This window comes from Carlito syrichta, unplaced genomic scaffold (genome assembly GCF_000164805.1).
Source record: "Carlito syrichta isolate Samal-C Ts95f unplaced genomic scaffold, Tarsius_syrichta-2.0.1 Scaffold308051, whole genome shotgun sequence".
In the NCBI taxonomy this organism is placed as follows: domain Eukaryota; kingdom Metazoa; phylum Chordata; class Mammalia; order Primates; family Tarsiidae; genus Carlito; species Carlito syrichta.
Window position 1 is genome coordinate 1,682,285 of NW_007252147.1, and position 22,309 is coordinate 1,704,593.

Sequence of the window (22,309 nt, forward strand, 5' to 3'; positions counted from 1 at the left end):
TGAAAACAAAATGTGCTGTTTTAACAGCTCTGGAAAAACAGTATTATTTTTGACTATATGAAACCAGAAAGGCACTACAAACTATATGACAGCAAATATTAATTCTGCATAGTTTATGGTGTCTATGATAAATGCTGCTTTCTAAAACATACCACTTTTGGCACAGCAGAGCAATAATGATGGAAAAGTAAATGTACATTATGAGAAAAAACAAGTAGAAAAGTATAAAGATAAACTTACTGGTTCTCCTGCAAGTCCCCTGTCTCCTGTACTTCCAGGTAGTCCCTGTAAACCCTGTACAAATAAAGGCAAAACTTGTAGAAAAAATGGTGTTTGAAAATGTTTTACTCCGTTTCCTTACCTTAGCTTTCCTTCTGGATCCTTCCACCTGATTTATCTGCCTATCTCTATTCTTTTGTGGTTAAATATGTTTAACATAAAAGTGACCATTTTAAGTGTATAGTTATGTGGCATTCAGTATATTTACAAAGTTGTGCAACTGTTACTACTATCCTTCTTCAGAAATTTTTCATCTTCCCAAACTGAAACTCTGTACTCATTAAATACTAACTCCCCATCAACCCCTTTCCCTCTGGTGACCACCATTCTGTTTCCTGTCTCTATGAGTTTGACTACCAAATACCTCATGTAAGTGAGACTATACAATATCTGTCATTTTGTGACTGGCTTATTTCCCTTAGCATAAAATCTTCAACGTTCATCCCTGCTATAGTGTGTCTCAAAACTTCCTTCCTTTGTAAGACTGACTAATATTCCATTGCATACATAGCTCGCATTTTGTTTATATATTCATCTGTCAACGAACACTTGGGTTATTTCCAGCTTTTAGCTATTGTGAATAATGTGGCTGTGAACATGGGTATACAAGTATTTGTCCAAGTTCCTATTTCTTAATTAGCTTGGGTATATACCTAGAAGTCGAACTGATTGATCGTATGGTCGTCTTCTGTTTAACTTCTTGAGGAATCGCCAAACTGCGTTCTTTAGTGGTGTTCCCATTTCATGTTAGTGCCAACTATGCACAGGGGTTCCAACCCCCTTGCTAACACGTATTTTCTTTTTTACCTTTAATAACAGTATGTAAAATGGTATCTCAGTATGGCTTGATTCACATTTTCCTAATGAGCATCATTTTCATGTGCTTATTGGTCGTCTGTGTATCTTTGGAGAAATGTCTAGTCAAGTCCTTTGCTCATTTTTTCATTGGGTTGTTTTTTCATTCTTGAGTTGTAGGAATTCTTTATATCTACATCTATTCTTACTTAATCCTCACTTCTGTAATGTTTCAAATAATTATCCAGAATTATTTTAAATTTGGATTTCTCTTTTTTTTGTTTTTTGAGTTGAGTCTCACTCTGTTGCCCAGACTGGAGTGCAGTGGCACGCTCCCGGCCACCACAGCCTTGATCTGCTGGGCTCTGGTGATTCTTCCACCTCAGCCTTCCATGTGGTCGGAACTACAGGTGCATGCTACCATGCCCAGCTAATTTTTGATTTATTGTAGAGATGAGGTCTCGCCAAGTTGCCCAGGTGGGTCTTGAACCCATGGGCTTAGGCAATCCACTCGCCTTGGCCTCCTAAAGTGCTGGGATTACAGACTGAGTCACCGAGCCCGGCCCGGATTTCTTTACACTTTTATATTAATATAAAATTTTCTTTTTAAAAGCAATTAATTTAATAGTGATTTAAATAGTCCCTGTGCTCATAAATATGACCTATGCTCCTAAAACCTGGCAAGGTACAGGGGTCTCAGAACATAGGTGACCCGAAATAATCATATTGAACCTATAACTTTCTTTTTTTTCATTTTTACACTATGCTACCTATGGTATCATAAAAGAATCTTGAATATGAAGTACATTATAAAGCAGTAGCTAGAACTCTAAACCAAATTCTGAGTCCTGTGTGCCCCTTCCATTCAAATATTTACTAAGTATTTACTGTGTGTCAGACACGATGACAACTGATGACATATAATACACTATCTCATTTGCAAGTCCCATCTTCTACATTATTGACTTCAGGAAGGCTGTTAACTATATAGCAAACTACAATTACCATTGTATCTTAAAAACTAAAAGCTAACAAAAAATGTGACATTAAATCAGAAACGAGGATATTAAGTTCTTAGTAACACACTATTTTCCAAGTTATACGCATCAATGCTATGTTCAGTTTCTCTGCTTCGAGAAAGAGAAATATATAAAATTATGGACTCCTATCTGGCTAAGGCCCTGTTTCAGACATGAAAATCATATGAAGCACTCCAGGCTTCTTAATTAAGAGACAGGATCAATATAAGGGATCCTTCTGTGCCTAGTATACTAACTGAAACATACAGTTAAAGTTCAGAACTTAAAATAAAATCTTCCCAATTTTCTTTGTAAAGTATGTTTAGCATCAAGCATAATGTGTATTTTAATGCTGTTGACAGTGCATAAAAGCTATTTTGCAAGTTATGAAATTTAAATGGGTTCTATTTTTATTGGGGATGAAGTGAAAAAACACAAACTGGAACAAAATTAAAATTCTCTTTTAAGGCTTTTCAGAACTTGCTGTCCCATGACTTCAACTTAGTAATTATGACAATGATGATCATGGGCATAATAATGACTATTTTGGTTGTTATTTACCAAGAGCCTGCTCCAAGCACATAACAAACATCATTTGTTATGACTATGAAAGCTATCCCATTTTACTCCTAGGAATATTGTTTGCTTTGAAATCTACTTTTTCTGATATAACTGGAAGTAAAAAGTACTACCAGAGATAAAGAGGATTTTTTAACAATAAAAAGGATCAGCTGATCAGAAACACATACTAATTATAAATATGAATACACTTAAAAATAGAATTTTTAAATACATAAAACAAGATTTAATAGAATTAAAGGGAGAAATACAAAATCATAGTTGGAGATTTTTTACACCACTATCTCATCAATTGACAGAATACCTAGATTAAATAATCAGTAACATATGACCTGCTATGGTTTTTGTATGATTTTGAAAACCGAACATAGTGACCCAGGCTTTATCATCTCAATAACACAACAAGTCGTGGTCTCTCTTCCGGTTTTTCCTCTTTGTGTAATATCTATGTGTGTGGATAGAAAGCAAATATTGTATAGGATACAGTGCTGGCCCACAAACAAATCTAATTTTACTGGTTATCTGGGCTACCAGGGCACCACGAGATGTGTTCCCAGTTTTCATTTAATGCTTGTCTTTAGAATTATGACAAGTTAGAGATGAAAGGAGTCTTGGAGATCTTATCAGTCTCTTTATTTTACGGAAGAGGAAAACGCGACCCAGAGAGTTAACCAATTTAAACAAGGTTACGCAGTTCTCAGGAGCGTGCACCAGAACAAAGGTCAATCTGACCTCAAATATATGTTTTTATTATACAGCATTGTCTGCTTTCTGACAGTGCTAAATGCCTAGAGACATTACAATTACGCTGAGGCATCAAATGAATCTTGGAGGTTTGTTTCCCTTTTTTGATTCGTTGTTCCTAGCTTCCCTGAGATCACAGATCAATCAAGGAGAAGGAGACAATATTTGTATAGAGCTAAGTAAACCACAATAACTATTATAAACTCATGATTTAGTGTTCAGCCCATGTCAGGGACTAGGCTCACTGAACTCTTCAGTAGTCTATGAGATTTGTTTGACACAAGCTAAGGTTATAAAATGAGTCTAGTATCTTTAATTTGATTGAGGAAGTCAAACATCAAATATCACATTTATCCAAGCATACTTGATGGGCTGGGAATGAAGGTAAAATTCAAAGGAAAGTCAACAATGTACAAAGTGAGTAAGTAATTTACTTCTTTGAGCTTCATTTTTCTAACATGGGAGAAATGAGCTTGTTGAGCTCCAAATGTCTCCACTCATTGCAACATATCAACTTCATTTATGGGGTAGCAAAGTGGTCAGAATCTATTGGAACACTATTTACATTGATATAACATAAATACAGATGATGAATATTAATACTTCAGGAATATTCTTTGGAGATAAGTTTAATAATGCAATGCCACAGACAAGTACTTTCCCTGGACACAGTCATTTATTTTCTTTTTTAGGTCTTTGGTATTTTAAGTTCAGTCACTGTCAGATATAATGCTATTAAGGGGAACAACATGCAAGGGAAGCAGATTTCAAAGAGGAACCAGCAAACAAAGTGACATTAGCAGTAATTACTATAGCAGCTAAAACATTTTTATCTTATCATTCTCTGATTTCTCAGCTGCAATCTATTTATATTACCTGAGTTTATAACTTTACATTTTATATATACATGTATATGACAAATCAAAATTTCTTCATTAAAATTATGATTCAGAATAAAATGTAAAATACACACACATTTAAGCTTATGTGCTCATATACATTTGATATCTTACATGTGTGTATATATCTCTTCTTATTAAAAAAAAAGAAATATTTTTTCCCTTACTTGGTGATAACTACAAAACTTGTTGCCTTTTAGGGAAAAAAATGTATGTATAATTCTGGTAAGATTTTTTTGGCAGTAGGAAAAATCTAGCATTATAAAACATTAAAAACTCTTCGAGCGGCGCCATGGGAAAGTATGAAGACACACACCATACCACTTCACACTCTAAAGGTATGAAAAGTGTGTGTGTTAAAATAAAGTAGGCAGAGGTTTCAAAGAAGTTATTTATTATGCTAGTTTTATTAATGTCTTATTATATTATTAACTTACACCATTTTATTTTGAAATGGGTTTCATTTAAAAACTAATTTATCATAACTAAAGTGAGGTAAAGGTAACAGTTATCACCATTAGTTTATAGATAGGTACAGCCAAGGTTTAGTGAATAAGCAACTTGTTCCAATGAAACAATTACCCAGTGATTAAAAGTGGCTTTCTTAGTCTAACATACTGAATACTAAACAATAGTCTAACAGAGAATGAAACAGATTAAGGTAATCATCTCATAATAAGTATATATTAATATCAAAATAAATACCATATTGTTTTCTGTAAATATATATAATTTATATTTGTCAACCCCCAAAAAACATTGTTTAAACACTCCTCTTGTGAAAAAGCAGAAAAAATTGTTCATAGCCTGATTATTTTTTATTACTTACTGGTTTCCCTTGAATACCTCTCTCGCCAGGGTTTCCAGTCTTACCCTACACGAGAAAGAAAATGTTTGAGTCAAGTAAGCCCCTCCCAAAATATTAACCACACACCAAATAAAACGGAAAAGATTGTAAATGTTAACTTTTAATGTGAAATGTTTTATTACTTACAGTAAGACCATGAGATCCTCTTTTTCCTTGACCTCCTTTTTCACCCTAATAAAGTATCAAGACCAGGTGAATTAGTAAGATTGTGAATTATGGTCTTATACTTTCTAGCATGTACTCATATACAAAAAATAAGATATTAAGTATATAGTTCAATATTGGAAAGAAAATATCTGTGAGTGTGTGTGTGTGTGTGTGTGTGTGTGTGTGTAATAAAAACTTTATGCATGTTTCATACTTAGACTAACAGAATATTTAGACCCATACTTTTATAAGGAAATACATCATTTTTTAGACTAGTAGGACATGTGGGTCCAATAAAATTTAACTGCATATGAAGTGAAAAAATCAGTGATTACCTTGGCACCTTGTATACCTTGTTCCCCTGAGAGACCGTCTGGTCCTCTTGGGCCCTAGAGGTAGAAAAAATATGCTGTTGTTAATTAGAAATGTTCCCTTTTTACTGTTATGTGTCCTTACAGATGAAGACACTGTGTCCTTCTTTAGTTGACAAATTCCTCCTGCTTGTTTTTATGCCCTGGCCACAGAAAAGAATACAGATGGGTATGGCCAAACTTATTTGCATGGGAGAATCAAGCCCATATTTTGATGATTTTAATGCCAAATTGTAAATCAAATGAGTACAAAAATAGGTGATTCAGTTGTTGAAGTGGCTATAATGTAGGTGTGTTATTTGGGTACTTGTTCACTTAATCATTTACTCACAGCTGCCAGCCAGGATGTATTCTTAATACAACTTTAAATTAATTTAGAAGTGGCTGGTTTGATGTCTAAACAATCATCCTAAATTTCATAATTTTCAAGTGGTGCTCTTCTCTTCACATTGTTAGAAAATGAGTGCTGATTGCATTGTTATCTGTTATGCAACTGTTTGATAACTGTTACAGAAAGATGACAGGGGCATAGAAAAGGGAATGAAAATCTACTGAAATATTCATGTAAATTTAAAACTTCTCAATACTCATTCAATAATTAGTTGCAAAGAAGCATTAGCTGCAAAAGTCCTTCTCTATTAAAATGACAGAATAGTCTCCCTGGCTAAATTACAACTTTCCTTGGAAGACCTTAAAGTCCTTTTTAAGAGACTTAATGCAATTCCACAGCCTCTAACTAAATATATGTGGAAAAGGAAATTGCATTAAGTGTTATGGGGAAACCTAATTGTGAGCAAGTTGTTCCATCATGAAGCTTATAGAATGAAAAGGTAAATTACACAAATGACTATAATATATATGCAGAGATGAAGCATGCCAAGCTCCAAAACAAAGATTTAAAAAGGGAGGCAGCCTTCACATGTCTGTAATGGGAATGAAGACATCATTTTGGCAGTTGGAAGTCAAGTTCTTACAGATTTATTCAAAATGGAAGGAACTCTACATGGAGGGATAGTAGGAGACAAGGGTACAGAAACATGAAATAAGATACCCAAAGAACAAAAGAGTAGTTTGTTTGGCCAGGCTATTTATTATTTGGGAGAATTATTAAGAAATAAATGTGGAAAGGAAGAATGAGACTTCAAAAGTAAAGGACTGGAATTACATTGAAATCAGTTGGTAGAAATCTGCTGCTGAAGATTTCTATATAGAGCAGTGATGCAAATCTCCCAGTACAACATCCTGATTTGAAGGAGCCCCTTAGGCTTTAGCACCTGCTCTTGAAATTACCTGAAATTACTTTGATTTAGTTTTATATTATTACAAGTTGCTTATAATAGGACTCTCTTCTGGGTACTCTCAGGATAGCTGCATTCCTTAATCTTCTTGAGTACATTCATGGATTTGGAGAGATAACTCATACTTCATGAGGATCTATAGATCCACTGATACTATTAAAGTTAAAGCCATATCTCCAGTCCTATACTTTCTAAGTCTGTATTCAGGGTATTCCATAATCTAGCTCCAACTTCCTTTTCTGCCCAATTTTCCAATAAAAGACTGGAAAACTAAATTACAGCCTTATTGCGCAAGACCTTGAAGATCAACTTGAGGAGTATGGACTTAATTTAAGAAAGAAGTAATTTTCAGAGTGTCTGCTGAGTGCTTACTACAAGCCAGGCATTGTTTTAGGCCCAGAGGGGACATAGTAGGGAGAAGAGACAAACCTATGCACATTCATAAACAAGTTTATATACATACATACATACACACACACACACACACACACACACACACACACATATATATACACATATATATACACTTATATACATATGGTACAAAGTTAAAATAAACAATTAAGGATAATGCAGATTAAGGGACTAGACAGTAGCCAAGGTGGGGAGCACTGTTTTAGAGAGGGTGGTCTGAAACGTTCCTTTAAAGTGAATGTAGGTAGACACATTCTGTAAGAGGTGAGATTGTAGATCATGCAAATAACTTAAGGACAATCATTGTGGCAAAAAACAAAAGCAAGCAAACAAAAAACACATGCCCCTGAGGTGGGGGCAGGCTCAGAATATTCAATAACTGAATCACTGGAAATAAAAATTTTCAAGAACAACAATCAAACCATGACTCAAGTTTTAAGCATGAAGTTACTTCAGGACTTTGCTTTAATAATCACCCCCCATCTTACAATTTCAATATCCTGTACTGATTCGTTTTCTCTAGCACCTTCAATGCCTAATTTTCCTCTTTTTGCCTTGTAAGAAACACTGCTAAATTTTATTGAGTAACAAAAAGGCTGAGAGAGCATAAAAAGGAATGAGTGGTCAACATTCTAAAGTACTATAGAAAACAAGTGAGGTCTAAACTGAAAATGTGTCCACTGGTAAACAGGCACCTAAAATTCCCGTGAAACCTGGAATTTCTATGGTTTTCTTAGATATTTTATTATGGAGTAACTGGTAGAAGATGACGCCATTAATAAGAAAACAAATTGGAAACATAAGTTTGTTTGGGGTAGAGAAGGAAGAGTGGTAGAAGATAATGAGTTCAACTCTAGATGATCAACCACAATGAAGCAGATTTCTCCAAGGCTAGTGACAAAGAGTTAGAAATCATTCTAAGATCAAATGGCAGCAGCCATAAAGATCAAGTTTCAAAAGGCCCTCAAGACATAATTTTTTTTTAAAAGGTTGTTGGTCCAAAGATGTCCAGTGGTTCCTTTCTTGAATAAAATCAGATTAACTGGCTGCCTAGATATATATGTAGAAAGGGCTGCATCTAACTGGAGGTAAGTCTTATAATTAACTGCCAGTTCCTGTCCAGGCACATTAACTACCCACTGCCATGAGTGCACTAGTTAATAACTACCCACTGCCGTGGGTGAACTAATTAAACTCTACTTCTTAAGATGAAGAAACTGAAGTCTGCAAATGTTAAGTGAGTTGCCTGATCCCCATGGTGTCTAAATGTCCAAAGACTGAATAATTTTGCTTTATTAAGTTTGTAATATTGTTTCAAATATTAAAAAGAAACAAGGGTTAGTCTTGTTAGCAAGTGAATTCAGGATGGAATACCATACCTAAAATTTAGAAATTTTACAGAATGAATATTAAACATTCAGAAGCAAAGTGCTGATTGGTATTATAAGTGAAGGGAACTCCATTCAAAATTAAGAAATACATATAGCAATGATAACCATTCATTTTATAATGTTTTCCATTAAATAATACTTTTACTTACTACCCAAAACAACCTTATAGACTCTGAAATTTCTATCAAATACTAAAGAAGTTTTTTACAGAAATAAAAAAATCCTAAAATTTGTATAAAAACTAAAAAGAGCCTGAATAATCAAAGCAATCCTGAACAAAAAGATCAAAGCTGGAGGAATCACATTACCTGACTTCAAAATATATTACAAAGCTAGAGTTACCAAAACAACATGGTATTTGGTATAAAAACAGGTCTGTGGAACAAAATCGAGAACACAGAAATAAATCTGTGTCACAGCCAACTCATTTTTGGACAAAGGCACTAAGAACATACATTGTGGAAAGGACAATAAATGGTGCTGGGAAAAGTGGATACACACATGCAGAAGAATGAAGCTGGATTCTTGTCTCTCATCATACACACAAATAAACTCAAAATAGATTAAAGACTTAAACATAATACCCGAAACTATAAAACCATTAGAAGAGAACATAAGAGATGAACTTCAGAACCTGGTTTAGGCAGAGATTTTACGGCTAAGATCTCAAAAAGCATAAATGACAAAAGCAAATATAGACAAATAGGACTATATTAAACTAAAGGCCTTCTGCATGGCAAGGAAAACAATCAACAGAGTGAAGAGACAACCTGTTGAATGGGATAAAATATTTGCAAACTACTCATCCAACAAGGGAGTAATATCCAGAATATACAAGTAACTCAAACAACTCAACAGTAAACAAACAAACAAATAAACAATCCCATTAAAAACTGGGCAAAAGACATGGATAGACATTTTTCAATAGAAGACACATGCAAGGTCAAGAAGTATATTAAATAATGGTTAACATCAATAATCATCAGAGAAATGTGAAACAAAACCACAATGAGACATCATCTTATTCCACTAAGAATGCCTATTATTAAAAAGACAAATGTAACAACAAATGCTGGGCACTGGTAAAGGAAGGAGGAAGAGAGGAGGAGTGAGGGTTACACAACCACCCACTGGGTACCATGTCTACTACCACGGGGAGAAAGGGCTCGCTAAGAATTAGCCCAAGCCTTACCTGCAAGCAACTTACTTATGTAGCAAATGAGGATGTGCTACATAAGTAATCTCATAACTCTAAAATAAATAAATAAAATTTAAAAAATAGACACTGGCAAGAATGCAGAAAAAAAGAATTTTTTTTTTTTTTTTTTTTTGAGTTGGAGTCTCACTCCATCACCCGGCTGGAGCATAGTGGCATGCTCAAGGCTACCCCCTGCGTTGACCTGCTGGGCTCCGGCGATCCTTCAGCCTCAGCCTTCCAAGTAGCCAGAACTATATGCGTATGCTACCATGCCTGGCTATTTTTTGATTTTATTGTAGAGATGAGGTCTTGCCAAGTTGCCAAGGCTGTTATCGAACCCTTGGGCTCAGGCAATCCTCTCAACTAGGCCTCCCAAAGTGCTGGGATTACAGGCTTGAGCCACTGCACCCAGTCCTAAAAAAGAACTCTTACACACTGTTGGTGGGAAGGTACATTAGTATAGCCACTATAGAAAACAGTATGGTGAACTGTCATAAAACTAAAACCAGAAAAATCATAGAATCTAGCAATCCCACTACTGGGTATTTATCCAAAGGAAAAGAAATCAGTATATCAAAGAGATACCTATACTGTCATGCTTATTGCAGCAAAGATAGGAATAACCTAAGTGTCCATCAGCAGATGAACGGATAAAGAGAATGTGGGGAGGGGGTTGTACACACATAATGGTATGCTGTTCAGTCAAAAAAAGAATAAAATCATGCCATTTGCCACAACATGGATAGAAATGGAGGTCATTAAGTAAAATAAACCAGGTACAGAAAAACAAATGTCACATGTTTTCACTCATATATGTGAACCAAAAAAAAGGTCATCTCATGGAGGTAGAGAGTAGAATGATAGATAGCAGAGGCTGAGAAGGGTGTGGGGTGATGGAAGTGGGGATGAAGAGAGGTCAATTAATGGGTATAAACATACAATCAGATGGAAGGAGTAGGTTCTAATGTTTGATAGCAGAGTAGGGTGACTATAGTTAGCAACAATGCATTGTATATTTCAAAATAGCTAAGAGGACCTCAAATGTTCCCAACACATAGGAATGATAAATACCCGAGGTAGTGGATACTCTACACTGACTTGATCATTCTGTGCATGTAACAAAATATCACCTGTTCTCCATAAATAGTTACAAATATTTTATGTATCAATAAAAAATAAAAGCATGCTTCTTTTAAAATTGCTTTAACTTTATAAAAACATGTTCATATTTATTGCTATATTTACTAAGTCAGGATGACACAGGGATCACAGACAGAAGTTTCTGTGCCTACAGTGATGATAAAGAGAACCACATTCATTTTTTTTAAGTCTAAATAATGCAATTATATTAATTAAAGGCGATAAAGCCTAAGACTGCTAGGTAAGAGTTTAAGGCTGGAAGAATTCTAGGAAAGGCTTAAACTTTATGTTAAAGGCACAAGTAAGCTAATAAAGTAAAAGCTCAGCTTTATCAACATTTGTACGTTTTACTCTGATATTGGCTGTAGACATTATCCCATAAGTTGGTGTATATGCCTGCTTTGACTTCTAAGACAAAATCAGTTCTAGGACAAGCTCTAAGGAAGTTAGACAAACAGCATTATAATAGACACCTAATTTGGTATAAAGTTGTTTTTAAAAATAGCTACTTTATGGGAATATACTCAGAAGAACTCAAATCATTCTATAAAAAAGATACCTGAACACATATGTTTGTTGCGGCTCTATTCACAATAGCAAAAACATGGAACCAACCATGCTGCCCATCAAAGTTGGACTGGATAAAAAACAAATGTGGTACATATACACAATGGAATATTATGCAGCCATAAAGAAGAACAGACATATGCAGTCTGCAGCAACTTGGATGGATTTAGAGTCAATAATACTCAGTGATCTATCACAGAAACAAAGAACAAAGTACTAGATGTTCTCACTCATAAGTGGACCTTGAACAATTACCATAACACTATAAGAAAGGGACTGGCAGTATGGGAAACTGCCAAGGGGTGGGGAGGATTGGCAGACGAGGGAAATTGCTAGGGGAGGGAGGGGCACACCTCATCAACAAGGGTACCTGCATAACCAACATTTGTATACCTAACCCTGAATTGTACCCCACATCTTTAAAATAAAAAAAAAAAACAACAACAAAAACAAAATAACTACTTCAAAATATCTCATGGATATTCTCTAGGAGAAAGTATACTGTCTAAAGGGAAAATCTAATATTTTCTTTACTCCCTTAAAAAAGTTAAAGTTGTCCACACTGAGCTCTTAGAAGGTTCTCAACCCTGGAATAGACATCTGGTAGCCCAGCTACACAAATAAAGCATGTTTTGCTAAATAACTATTACTTGAATTGTAGGAAAGTACCTTAAGGAGTTAATCAAGTTCATGAATGATCAATTTAATTCTATATGCATTAGATGGTAGGAGACAAAACCGCTACTTCATATAAACGCTATATTTTTGTTTTTGAAACAGGGTCTCACCCTGTCACCCAGACTGGAGGGTAGTGGCACAATTATGGCTCACTGCAGCCTTGATTTTCTGGACTCAGGCGATCCTTCCACCTCAGCATCCTGAGTAGCTGGGACTCTTGGGACTACAGGTGTGCATCACCATGTTTGGCTAATTTTTTTTTAAATTTTTTGCAGAGACATATGTTGCCTAGGTTGGTCTCAAACTCTTGGGCTCAAGCAGTCCTCCCACCCCAGCCTCCCAAAGTGCTGGAATTACAGGCATAAGCCGCTGCACCTGGCTAAATGCTAAAGTTAAAAGAAAAAAAAAATATGGTTAAGACATTATCATAAACCCTACACTAAACATTAGGAAGACTTTTATGAGAATTCCAAGTCCATCTCTACGACCCCTTTAATCAATTTTAATAGGCTGACTATCTGTGAATGAAGAAAATAGCCCTTACTCACAGAATAAATGTCGTCGTAACTTGGACACAGTATATTTATGTTTTTTAAACCATATCTATCTGCCTTTGTGTGAACCTTCCATTAATGTGCCTAACTTAGTATACTTAGCAGTCTTTAGTGGTTCTTGATTGTCTGAAACAAAACGTTCCATTAAACAAAAACTAACATTATCTATCAGTGTTTTGAAGGAAGAAAATACTTGCTTCTATTCCTAATATAAATGTTATTTCAGGAGAAGAAACCATAGAGGAAGTTTTGCCTTATCCCCTGGAATGCTCCCAATAGTAGGAGCATCGAATCTAAAAGCAAATACTCATGAATGCTTACTCCTCTATGGTATGCATTTCCCTGACGGGGCCAAATTTCAGAATTTTTATAGCCAAATCCATTTTATTTCTTCCATAGAAACCCTTAAATATTACAGTTTCTAAAATAGTTACTTTAGTCTTTCCTTCTCATGTAAATCTTAAGCAGCACAATCAGAATAAAAAGTTACTTAGTTGGGCCGGACATGGTGGCTTGCCTATAACCCCAGCACTTTGGGAAGCCAAAGTGAGAGGGCTGCCTGGGCCCAGGGGTTCAAGACCAGCCTGGGCAACTTGGTGAGACCTCACCTCTACAATAAATCAAAAAATTAGCCACATGTTCTCACTCATATAATGGACCTTGAACATCCAATGTAATACTATAAGAAAATGACTGACGGTACTGGGAAGCTATGGGGGGCAGGGGGATGGGATTAACAGTCGCAAATATCTGTCTGGGGATGGGGAAACACTTCTTATCAACAGGATGCCTGAATGAAACGTAATTGTACACCTAACCCTTAACTGTACCCCACAAAATCATAATAAAAAATATTGATTAAAAAAAAAAAATTAGGCGGGAGTGGTGGCGCGTGTCTGTAATTCCAGCTACTTGGAAGGCTAAGACAGAAGAATCACCAGAGCCCAGTAGGTCAAGGCCGCGGTGGCCGTGAGAATGACACCACACTCCAACCTGGGCGACGGAGTGAGACTCCAACTCAAAAAAAAATAAAAAAATTTACTCAGTTGTGTGCATTTATCCCACCCTTCTAGAGAGAGTGCAAAACTGAAACAGGTCTCGTGATCAAAGACCCAATTCAAGGACTTGAAAAAAGATGAGGTTAACTTTGTTCTGTGTGTTGTGTCTCCTGTCTGGGCAGCTGGGCACAGAAGTAATGGGGAGATGCCAAAGGATAAGTTGCCCAGGTCTAAGGAGTTAAATGTACATATAAGAAGCAACAGCTAGCCGGGTTCAGTGGCTCAGCCCGTAACCCCGCGCCTTTGGGAGGCTGAGGTGAGTGGATCGCCTGAGCCCGCGGGTTCGAGACCCATCTGGGCAGCGAGACCTCATCTCTACAATAAATCAAAAAATCAGCTGGGCGTGGTAGCGCATGCCTGTAATTCCGGCTACTCCGAAGGCTGAGGCGGAAGGATCGCCGGAGCCCAGCGGGTCGAGGCTGCGGTGGCCGGAAGCGGCCACTGCACTCCAGTCTGGGCGAGAGAGTGAGACTCCCACTCAAAAAAAAAAAAAAAGAAGCAACAGCTGATGTTGTGCTGATTCCCAGTGATCCAACTAGCTAAGCCATTATCTTTCTGGCACTGGAGTAGAGAATCTGCTAGCTTGTATTGTCTACATTAAAGGACATGCTTTTGAGTATTATATTAGTTAGCTTTGGTATATTAAATTATTTTACTTCATTCAAGTAACTATTCTTTTTGCTAAACGTGGTAGGTAGGAACAAAGCTTAGAGTATGTAGCATAAATAATACTTTAAATTCATGTCACATCTCTCATCTAAGAATCTTTATAAGAGAGATATTTTCAGTCAACCCTATTATCTTTTTCAGCAGTGTAAGAGGCAGAATTGTTTAGGCTGTTTTTTGAGATGGAAGAACACTGTTGCTTGCCTTTTTCCTGTTCTTTGGGAAAATGTCAATATTGTATGATACCGCAAAAGTCATCAGACTTTAAAATTCATGTGGTCTAGCGCTAAGAGATAGTAAGCCTTGAATCCTCCACGGCACTAGTAGTATTTGACAAACTGCAGGAAATCAGCAAATGTTAGATAGATATACGATGGATGGGTGAACAGGAAGGAAGCAGAGAGGCAGGCAGAATCCTAGGGAGTTGGCCTACCATGCATGATGTTCATATGGCCATTTGCTAACAGTATAAATTACAGACAGACAGTAAGAGAGCATCAGCACAAGTTCCAAATGATCATTCTCTGTGTGGTCTCAGTGTAAATGGGCTTAAGGCCGAGCTTCCTTCCAACATACTATGACATACATGTGCCACGAAGAGATTACAGGCGTGCTGGGAATATTGACTCCCTCAGCCTTTGGGGTGACAGGGAAAGGCTAGGCACAGAAGTCCCCAGCTAGATAGATACTTCTTCCATTTATCTCAGTGAACTGGACTAATGTTGTCAATTTTTTGGTTAGCGAAAAACACTGGGAAAGATAGGTCTAGGGTACTGGGATTCCAGTCACAGTGGAGGATGGATTGAAGAGAGAAGAGAGTAGACACAGGAAGATACCAGATGGTTATTACAGTGGAACTTCCTGATTCTATACTCCTCAAATATTCTGGGCTTCAGTTCTCTTTTTGTACTCATAAGATTAACTGGTTGTCTGAAATAGTGTCCTAATAGAGAAAGCTCCTTTTCCTCTCTCTAAATAAGGCTTTTATATCTAATCAAAACTTCTTCTTTTTAGATCCTGGGTAAAAATTTTAAAAATTGTGAGGAGCCATTTGGGGAGAGAATCAGTAAAATATATTTGGAGGATGACAGGAAAATGGATCCTTGGGGAGGCGGGAGTTGAGGACAAAGTGACAAATCGGGAAAACACAATAATCTATACAGGGCTCATAGTGAGGTCAGAGAACTGCGGAAAAAATGAATTTTCCATATGACTAGGAGACAGCATGAGTGGTTCAGGAGGAGACAGTGTTTAGTACCTAGCTTTTGCCCAAACACCTAAATTACTTAATTAACAAAAAGCACAAATAAGTATTTCTTCTTTTTTTCACCTGTCACAAAACTGGTTGAACTTTCCCACTATGACTAATACAAAAGTTGAATAAACACATTTGACCTGACCGAAGACTGAAAGTTAGCAGGGTCCAAACCACTAAGTAACAGTTTGGGTACAGATCATCTACCATCATTTTTTATTTTACTTCAAATCTCATTCAGGCTAAAATAGATGTGAACCCCAGACTGTAAATCTGTAATCCAGGAAGAAAAATAGTTTTTTAGAAAAGAAAAAATAATAAAGACAAAGATAAATTTGCTCTCTTTCTTCAACCTTCACCAAAAACACAGGACATGAAATTAAAACCATTATTTCAATCTAGGAATTCATAATACTCTTCTCTCATTTGCCAGTTGGAAAACTGCTGGGGCTTTTTGTTTGTTTTTTAAACATTATTAAATAGAGGACAGTTTTAGAATTTTAAAATATTTTCTTCACTAGTGCTAAAATTTAAATCAAGGTATGACCAAAGCACAAAACAAAATTCTTAAAGCCCACATATTTAAATTAATTTGAAAAATACTCCCAATATTCCCTGTGATATTTTGGTATTTGAATAAGCATGAGCTTTGGAGTCAGACACACTAAGGTGTGAATACTGGTTGTACCATTTCCCTGTGTCTACAGGCCATATACTTAAACCTTGTGAGTTTCTTCAACTGTGATATCAGAGATATAATCTCTCCTTCTTAGCTTTGAGAATTAAGTGAGAGAAGATTTCTATATAAAAGTGATATGTGACAGGCATGAAATAAATGGTGTTTCTTACTTCTATAAAGAAAAAAATTGATTTAATGTTAAAAAGACAACTTAAAGAGATTAAGTTTTTTTCATTTAATTCTGTATGCAGAATTATTAGACAATGATGACTATAATACCTCTGATTTATAATCAATAAAGTCTTGTCCATACTTTGTGTCATCATTCCATTTCTTGCTGTTCTTATTTTGTAGTGATGTTACTTTCTTTGCTATGCAAGTCTGTTTTGATAGGAAAATTAATTTATTTAAAGATCTTCACATTTTACAGTTCCTCCAAAGAATGAACTTGGAGATTGGAAAGAAAAAAAAGAATTCTTTATGAGTTAGGAATATATGTCAAAATTAAAATGAAAAAGTATGATTTTATAAATACAAATGATTGAGTCATATTTCAATTTGTGCAGGTAGTTCATCTAGTATAATAAAAATGAGGAAAAACCTGATAATATCTAACCACAATTCTAAGATAACATGGTGCTAGTTTTGTTGAGCATATCACTATGTATAAAGTGTTTTTTGAGGTCAAAGTACTTCTCCCATTAGATTACTTACTCTTTGTCCTTTAGAACCTTGACTCCCAGGTGGTCCTCTTGCCCCTACATGACCCTACATGTTGTAAATTTAAAAATCAGTTAAAGAATTCATAGAAATGTTATCAGAATAGTAGTCATACTTTCTTATAATATATGTAATTCTCCTTGGAAATTCTTAAAATAAAATCACACCTCTCTCCATCAATATTTTGTTTTTGAAATATTCTACTGTTTGGGGAAATGTCATTTTCAGGTGTTTACACCCTGAACAAAGAATGGAAACTTTAAATATTCACTGACCAGCAGCTTTCAGGAGAAACACACATGGAATGATGAAGAAAGGAGAAACTAGCTTATCCAGTCTGACCAGTCTGGCCCATCAAAGAAGCAGCAGCTATCACTCTAAGATTTCTTTACCACTATTCTAGATATTTATGATAATCTCATCACATAAAAACAGATTTTTTTGTTACCATGAAAATACCAGTGTTCCAAATTAATATGCCATAAAAATAGCTTGCAAAGAAGTTTAAGTTTCCATTTATTAAGTCAATTACAATTAATTATTTTTATAGCTCAATCAGAAAACAAAATTTATCTATGAACATAAGGTAGATAAAAATGAAGTGAGGTTTAGGACCTCAAATCTACTTAATATCTTATGTAATTAAAAAGACTCACAACTGTGCCTTAGACCAGTCTTTTTAATTTTAGAAGCTGACATGTATACAAATAAACTGGAAAATCAGCCTTATTCTTTTTAAAATAGAAGCTTCACAGACTTAGTATAGTCCATTTCTGATAAGAAAAGTCTGCTCAGGGCATCCTAAAGGCTGATCTTTTTCATATTTTAAGTTCACAACAACCGTCAAATTTTGATAAGCAGAATTTTTTGGAGGGGGTTCATTATCCTTTTGTAAACAACAAATGGAAGACATTCAATACTTTGATTTTTTGTTTACTAATAAAAGTATATTTCCTATGAATTTTTTCTGGTGTGTGAGAATATTTAACACATTTCTAAGAAAAAAACATGTTGGAACTTATGCTGTGATTTATTTATCCAGTTGATCTCACCTTTAATCGTGATTATTAATTCTATTTTCTCAAATGTGGTAATTCAAAAAAAAGCTTAAATGTTTTTTAGTTATGTTGCTGAACTCAAATTGATTATATACTAAGTAGGAGTGAGGATGTTACAGATACAAGGATAAATTTCAGAGTGTTTTGTATAGTTGAGAAAGAAGCAGTATCCACTAGTTTATACATAAATTACTTTAAATAAAAACAAAAATATAGCATAACAACAGTGATAAATTTAAATTAAAATAAGCATTCTAGAAGGTACCATAAAGTTTTTCTTGTACTTACAGGCAATCCTAGAGGACCCAAGGGTCCTGGAATCCCAGGAGGACCTGGATAGCCCTATAATTTAAGCAAAATATGAAAGATATAAAATCTTCATTATTTTGAATGATCTTCATTGACGACAATCAGTAAATTATAAATAGTAATAAAAAAGGATAATTTGACAAGTCTCTTATTTATCCAAGATATGAAAGGCTACAGAAAATGTTCTGCAGGTGACCACAGAAATATAAAACATGTTTACATCGAAGTTGTGTATCCATTTATTAGAGGGTCTTCTTTACCTTGAAAAGAAATTGCTAGCCAGAATCATATACAACAACTTACTGATAAGAGAATATGTAAATTATGTTATCTTTTTCATGGATGTATGTTATGTTATATAGATTATGAAACCATATCCTTTTCAGAGAAGTCAGAGAACTCTCTAATTAAAGAATATAAATATGTACAAATACTCTAGTCTGTTAAATTTTATTTTTGAAAATTAATTTTAATTTCATAGCCTGTCAAATTTTAGAAAGACCATACAATTCATGGTATTAACGCTGATTCAGAGAATGCCTTAAGGGATGATTCCTGAAGTTGATTAGACTTATAGGTACATTAAATTTCAGCAACTTGAGATTGCAAAAAAATAAAATAAAAATAAAATTTTCACAGGACTTTTCTGATGGTGTAGAAGTTAAAACTGAGCAATAACTAGGTAAAATGAATGTTTAGAGAGTACTATGTGCCACCAGATCCATCAACATATATTTTCTGAAGGGAAGATCCTTTTATTGAGAATAGTCTTTCATTCAAGTTCCTACCACTCATAGAAGGTATTAGTATGTTCAAAAAAATGCAACTCATACATAAAATTTGTCAGCTATTTCCTATATTAAAGATACAAGAGAATAAGATAAATTCTGGATTCCTAGCTCTTATATGTCAAAAAACTACATCATGATAACAAACTCATGGAAACGGCAATGATGATGTATGTTATTAACTATATATGTATTTTATAAACATAATACATAAATATATGTTATAAACCATATGACCTATAAGCTATAGAAGAATAAGTCAAATTCTGATGAAATTTTCCTCTTCATTTTAGCTAATTCATGGTTTAATTCCTCTCCTAAAACTATAGACTCATTTGACTAAGCCAAATATCTCATTTGCATGGTTTTTAGTGCCTTCGCGTTATACAGCATTCTGAGCTTTCTGGGAGATAAACCATTTAAGAAGAATTCTAACGGAAATTTATTATAAAACAGTATTTTTCACTTTAAATTCCATTCCAGGCAATTCCACCTCAGAAATGCCTTAACTTTATTATTTTCTTTGGAAACATATTTTTCAAATCATTAGGCTCTTACCATCACACCCTTTTCCCCCTGGGGACCTACTGGGCCTGGACTCCCACGCTCTCCCTTTTAAAAGAACACAGAAAAAATAGTAACATAAAGGCATGTTGATTAGTTGTGACTGAGCTAAGTCTAGAAAGAACTGTCAGAATCATATCGTGCACACATATCTTATCCCAATATTCAGTAATTTTTGAATTTACATATTTGGCATTTTTAGCCTAAAATTGCTTGACTTTAAATATAAAAAAATTATCTTAAGATGACTTTCAAAAGAATAATATTAAAAGCCTCATTAAAATGAAGAAAACAGAATTATGGATAAACAGGACTTAAAATTGAGTATATGTCACAAGCTAAAGTTTTGTAAGTAAAAATGCTTACTGTTATATGAGACAAAATATGAGAATAGTGAAAGTATCAAGGCATGCTGAAAAATTAACAAATCTGTATAATCATTTAAGAAAATTTTATTTCTACTGCAATTAAGTGCCACAAGAAATAATTCTGGAAGATCATGATAAATATGCCACAGCAGCTTAAAAAGACTAACCTGACTGATATTAAAATTTCAGGGGTGTCAACATTTAGTGTAGAAAACTTAAACCAGCACAGAAATAATGAAAACAGTATAAAACTATCTGAATATTAAACACTTTGAATGTACTAAGTAAGAGTCGGGGGAAATTTTTTTTTTTTTTTTTTTTTTTTGAGTTGGAGTCTCACTCCGTCGCCCAGACTGGAGTACAGTGGCCGCTCCCAGCCACTGCAGCCTCGACCTGCTGGGCTCCGGTGATCCTTCCGCCTCAGCCTTCCTAGTAGCCAGAATTACAGGCGTGCGCTACCACGCCCAGCTGATTTTTTTGATTTATTGTAGAGATGAGGTCTCGCTGCCCAGGTGGGTCTCGAACCCGCGGGCTCAGGCAATCCACTCACCTCAGCCTCCCAAAGGTGCGGGATTACAGGCTGAGCCACCCAGCCCAGCTAAGGGGGGAGAAATTTTTAAAAACTTAGATTCTACCCTGAAGTAACTGCAAACATGATATTAGCAGAGATGAAACAATAAAAGGACAATTATATTTTAAACTGTAGTACTTATTCTAAGTCCAAGAAAGGAAGAAATCAGGAAGGATTATGGAAGTCTGGAGAGACTTCATAGAGGAGAAGAGAATTCAACTGAGTCCAATAGTTTGGTTTTGAATAAGTAGAGAGAATATTCTAGATCAAGAAAATAGGAAACAGGAACAAGTACAAGATGGGAGAGAGAAAGGCAAAATGATAAATCATTCTTCTCTTTCAAAACTGCTTCCTATGGGGGCTTACTCTCATAAATTAGATTTATAATATTTTCTAGTCATAAATCTAGGTTGCCCATTTCATCTTTTCTCTTCAGACCATATCTTTATAACCACAATGGTATTCTACACTTTAAAAATTAGAAACATACATGCTATTAGCTATATTTCAATACATTTAAGAGATTCAGTATAGGCAACGTGCTAAAGTTACGAGTGATTTCCATTAAGTGCCACAAGAAATAATTCTGGAAGATCATGATAAATATGCCACAGCAGCTTAAAAAGACTAACCTGACTGATATTAAAATTTAACATAAAATATTATATGAAAGTCTTTCCTTTGAATTTAACCTATAAAAAAAAATAAAAGAAATTACCTTTTCACCAATGCTTCCAGTCATCCCGACTTCTCCAGGTAGGCCAAGAGGTCCCTTTTAGGGGAAACAAAACAAAACAAAAAAACATGGTTGCTATTGCAGCATCCTGGTGTTAAATCACCTGTAATCACTATGTTTCTTTCTAACCCCTACATTTATTCTTGGAGTAGAACTCCTTCTACTCTAGGTACACAGTCACTGGCTTCATGTCAGAATTAATTTATTTGGTCAATCAACTAAAATATTTGAGTGCCTAATAAATGACAGGCACTATGTGGGGAGGTAATGGGTTTCAAATTCAAACACAATCTCTGTCCTTGTGGAATTGGCAAACAACTGGACGTTTTAAACTCCTGCATTTTTTATACCTACTTGATAAAGATAAATTTTTTTACAAAATCATCATTGTGCCTGCCTTCCATGAAAACCCCTCAGACATGAGGGAACAAAACATGCCCATCATTCAGTCATTCACTGGTCCCTACTCTTTGCCAGGCATTGTAATGGTTGTTGAGATTTCATTAGTGAGAAAGATCTAGGCCCTACTCTTCTCTCATGAAGCAAAAAGTCTTTTTTTTTTTTTTTTTGAGTTGGAGTCTCACTCTGTTGCCCAG

At 35.1% G+C, this 22,309-nt stretch overlaps 1 protein-coding gene across 1 annotated transcript in view; it reads right to left on the reverse strand.

The window, feature by feature from the left end:
- The window catches only part of LOC103267205 (collagen alpha-1(XXIV) chain), a 104,308-nt gene that overhangs the window by 48,648 nt on the left and 33,351 nt on the right, over nt 1–22,309 (reverse strand). The window contains exons 4-11 of the mRNA XM_021715929.1: nt 21,696–21,749; nt 20,033–20,086; nt 18,666–18,719; nt 17,314–17,367; nt 5,666–5,719; nt 5,310–5,354; nt 5,145–5,189; nt 241–294 (exon numbers count right to left, since the gene is read on the reverse strand). Of these exons, the coding sequence (XP_021571604.1) occupies nt 241–294; nt 5,145–5,189; nt 5,310–5,354; nt 5,666–5,719; nt 17,314–17,367; nt 18,666–18,719; nt 20,033–20,086; nt 21,696–21,749 (414 nt within the window). The remainder of the gene's footprint in view (nt 1–240; nt 295–5,144; nt 5,190–5,309; nt 5,355–5,665; nt 5,720–17,313; nt 17,368–18,665; nt 18,720–20,032; nt 20,087–21,695; nt 21,750–22,309) is intronic.